This window comes from Rattus norvegicus, chromosome 13 (assembly GCF_021556685.1).
Source record: "Rattus norvegicus strain SHRSP/BbbUtx chromosome 13, alternate assembly SHRSP_T2T, whole genome shotgun sequence".
Classification (NCBI taxonomy): domain Eukaryota; kingdom Metazoa; phylum Chordata; class Mammalia; order Rodentia; family Muridae; genus Rattus; species Rattus norvegicus.
The window spans coordinates 22269706-22272416 of NC_141546.1; the positions used below are offsets into that span (position 1 = coordinate 22269706).

Below are 2711 nucleotides of genomic sequence, written 5' to 3' on the forward strand. Positions count from 1 at the left end.
CCCAGCAACATAATCTGTCATTTATTTTATTGATCTTGGCCATTATGATTGGGGTAAAATGAAAATTCAAAGTAATTTTATTTTGCATTTCCCTGATGGCTAAGGACATTAAACATTTCTTTAAGTGCTTCTCAGCCATTTGTATTTCATCATTTGCTATCTCTGTTTAGTTCTGTACTCTGGTTTTTAACTGGATTATTTGTTTTGTAGATATCCATTTTCTTCTTCTTCCTCTTCTTCCTCTTCTTCATCTTCATCTTCATCTTCTTCTCCTCTTCCTCCTCTTCCTCCTCTTCCTCCTCTTCCTCCTCTTCCTCCTCCTTCCCTTTCTTCTTCTTCATATATTTTAGGTACTAATGCTCTATTAGTTGTGTCATTGGTGAAGATCTTTCCCATCCTGTAGCCCCTTGATTTGTCTAAGTGACGGTGTCTTTTGCCGTACAGAAGCATTTAAAATTTCTTGAAATCTCAGGAATTAGTTGTTGGTCTTAGTGTCTGTGCTATCAGTGTCCTTGTCAGAAAGTCCTTTCTTGTGCTGGCGAGTTCAAGCCTATCCCCCACTTTTTCTTTGATCAGATGTAGAGTATTTGTCCTTTTGTTGAGATCATTAATCCATTTGGAGTTGAGTTTTGTACAAGACCATAAATATGGATTTATTTTTATCCTTCTACATTCAGCCACCCAGTGTGACTAGCACCATTTGTTGAAGATGCTGGTTTTTTTTTTTTCTTCACAGTTTGTGTCTCTGGCTTCTTTGTCAAAAATCAGGTGTTCATAGGTGAGTTGACTTATTTCTGGGTCTTCAATTTGATTCCATTGATCAAGGTGTCTATTATGCCAATAACATTCTGCCTTTATCTGTATAGCTTTTGTAATCTGGGTTATGCCTCCAGAAGTTCTTTTATTATTTAAGATCGTTTCGGGGTTGGGGATTTAGCTCAGTGGTAGAGTGCTTGCCTAGCAAGCGCAAGGCCCTGGGTTCGGTCCCCAGCTCTGAAAAAAAGAAAAGAAAAAAAAAAAGATCGTTTCAGCTATACTTGCATTTTGTGTTTAAAAATGGAGCTGAAGATTGTTCTTTCAGTTTCTATTGAAGAATTTTGTTGGAATCTTGGTGAAGATTGTATTGAATCTATAGATCGCTTTTAGTGGGATAGCTATTTTCACAGTATTAATCATTCTGATCCATGTGCATGGGAGATCTTTCTATCTTTTGGTGTCATCTTCAATTCTTCAATGTCTTAAGTGGCTTAAAGATTTTATTATGCGTGTCTTCTAGAGTTATCCTAAGAAATTATGCTTTTTTAGGCTATTGTAAAAGATCATGGCTCTCTGTTCCTCCCCATTCCAGAGACAGTCACATCTTCTTGTGCAATGCCAGCCTCGTCCCATAGACAAGATGGTGAAGGTCGTATTGGGCACCTGGTTACCAGGGCTGCCTTCTCTGCATTTGGGGAAGTGGAGATTGTTACCATCCTTGACCCCTTCATTGACCTCAACTACATGATCTACATGTTCCAGTATGACTCTACCCATGGCAAGTTCAATGGCACAGTCAAGGTGAGAATGGGAAGCTTGTCATCACCATCTTCCAGTAGTGAGAGCCCACTAACATCAAATGGGGTGATGCTGGTTCTGAGTATGTCATGGAGTCAACTGGCATTTTTACCACCATGGAGAAGGCTGGAGCTCACTTGAAGGGTGGAGCCAAAAGGGTCATCATCTCCTGCCCTCTTCGGCCAATGCCCCCATGTTTGTGATGGGTGTGAACCACGTGTAATAAGACAACTCTCTCAAGATTGTCAGCAATGCATCCTGCACCACCAAAATGCTTAGCCCACTGGCCAAGGTCATCCATGACAACTTTGGCATCGTGGAAGGGCTCATGACCACAGTCCATGCCATCAATGCCACTCAGAAGACTGTGGATAACCCCTCTGGAAAGAAGTGGCATGATGGCCATGAGGCAGCCCAGAACATCATCCTTTCATCCACTGGTGCTACCAAGGCTGTGGGCAAGGTCATCCCAGAGCTGAATGGGAAACTCACTGGCAGCCTTCCATGTTCCTACCCCCAATATATCCATTATGGATCTGACATGCTGCCTGGAGAAACCTGCCAAGTACGATGACATCAAGAAGGTGGTGAAGCAGGCATCCGAGGGCCCACTAAAGGGCATTCTGGGCTACACTGAGGACCAGGTTGTCTCCTGCAACTTCAACAGCCACTCCCAATCTTCCACCTTTGATGCTGGGGCTGGCATTGCTCTCAATGACAACTTTGTAAATCTCATTTCCTGGTATGACAATGAATATGGCTACAGCAACAGGGTGGTGGACCTCATGGCCTACATGGCCTCCAAGGTGTAAGAGAACCCTAGACCACCCACCCCAGCCCAGCAAGGATACTGAGAGCAAGAGAAAGGCCCTCAGTTGCTGAGGAGTCCCCATCTTAGCTCAGCCCCCAACACTGAGCATCTCCCTCACAATTCCATCCCAGACCCCCATAATAACAGGAGGGGCCAAGAGAGCCCTCCCTACTCTCTCGAGTACCATCAATAAAGTTTGTTGCACCCCCTCCCCCCAAAAAGATCATGTTCTTCTGATTATAATTAGTATACAGGAAGGCTACTGGTTTTCGTGTTTTAATTTTCTATATTGCTACTTTGCTGAAAATGTTTATCAACTGTAGAAGCTTCCTGGTTGCGTTTTTAA

At 43.2% G+C, this 2711-nt stretch overlaps 1 protein-coding gene across 1 annotated transcript; it reads left to right on the forward strand.

Annotated features, from left to right (window-relative positions):
- Positions 1 to 1371: 1371 nt before the first annotated feature.
- LOC148001553 (glyceraldehyde-3-phosphate dehydrogenase-like) lies at positions 1372 to 2366 on the forward strand. Its single transcript, XM_087581849.1, has 3 exons — positions 1372 to 1557; positions 1796 to 1994; positions 2053 to 2366. The coding sequence occupies exons 1-3, from the start codon at positions 1372 to 1374 to the stop codon at positions 2364 to 2366; spliced, it is 699 nt and encodes a 232-aa protein (XP_087437975.1).
- Positions 2367 to 2711: the final 345 nt, after the last annotated feature.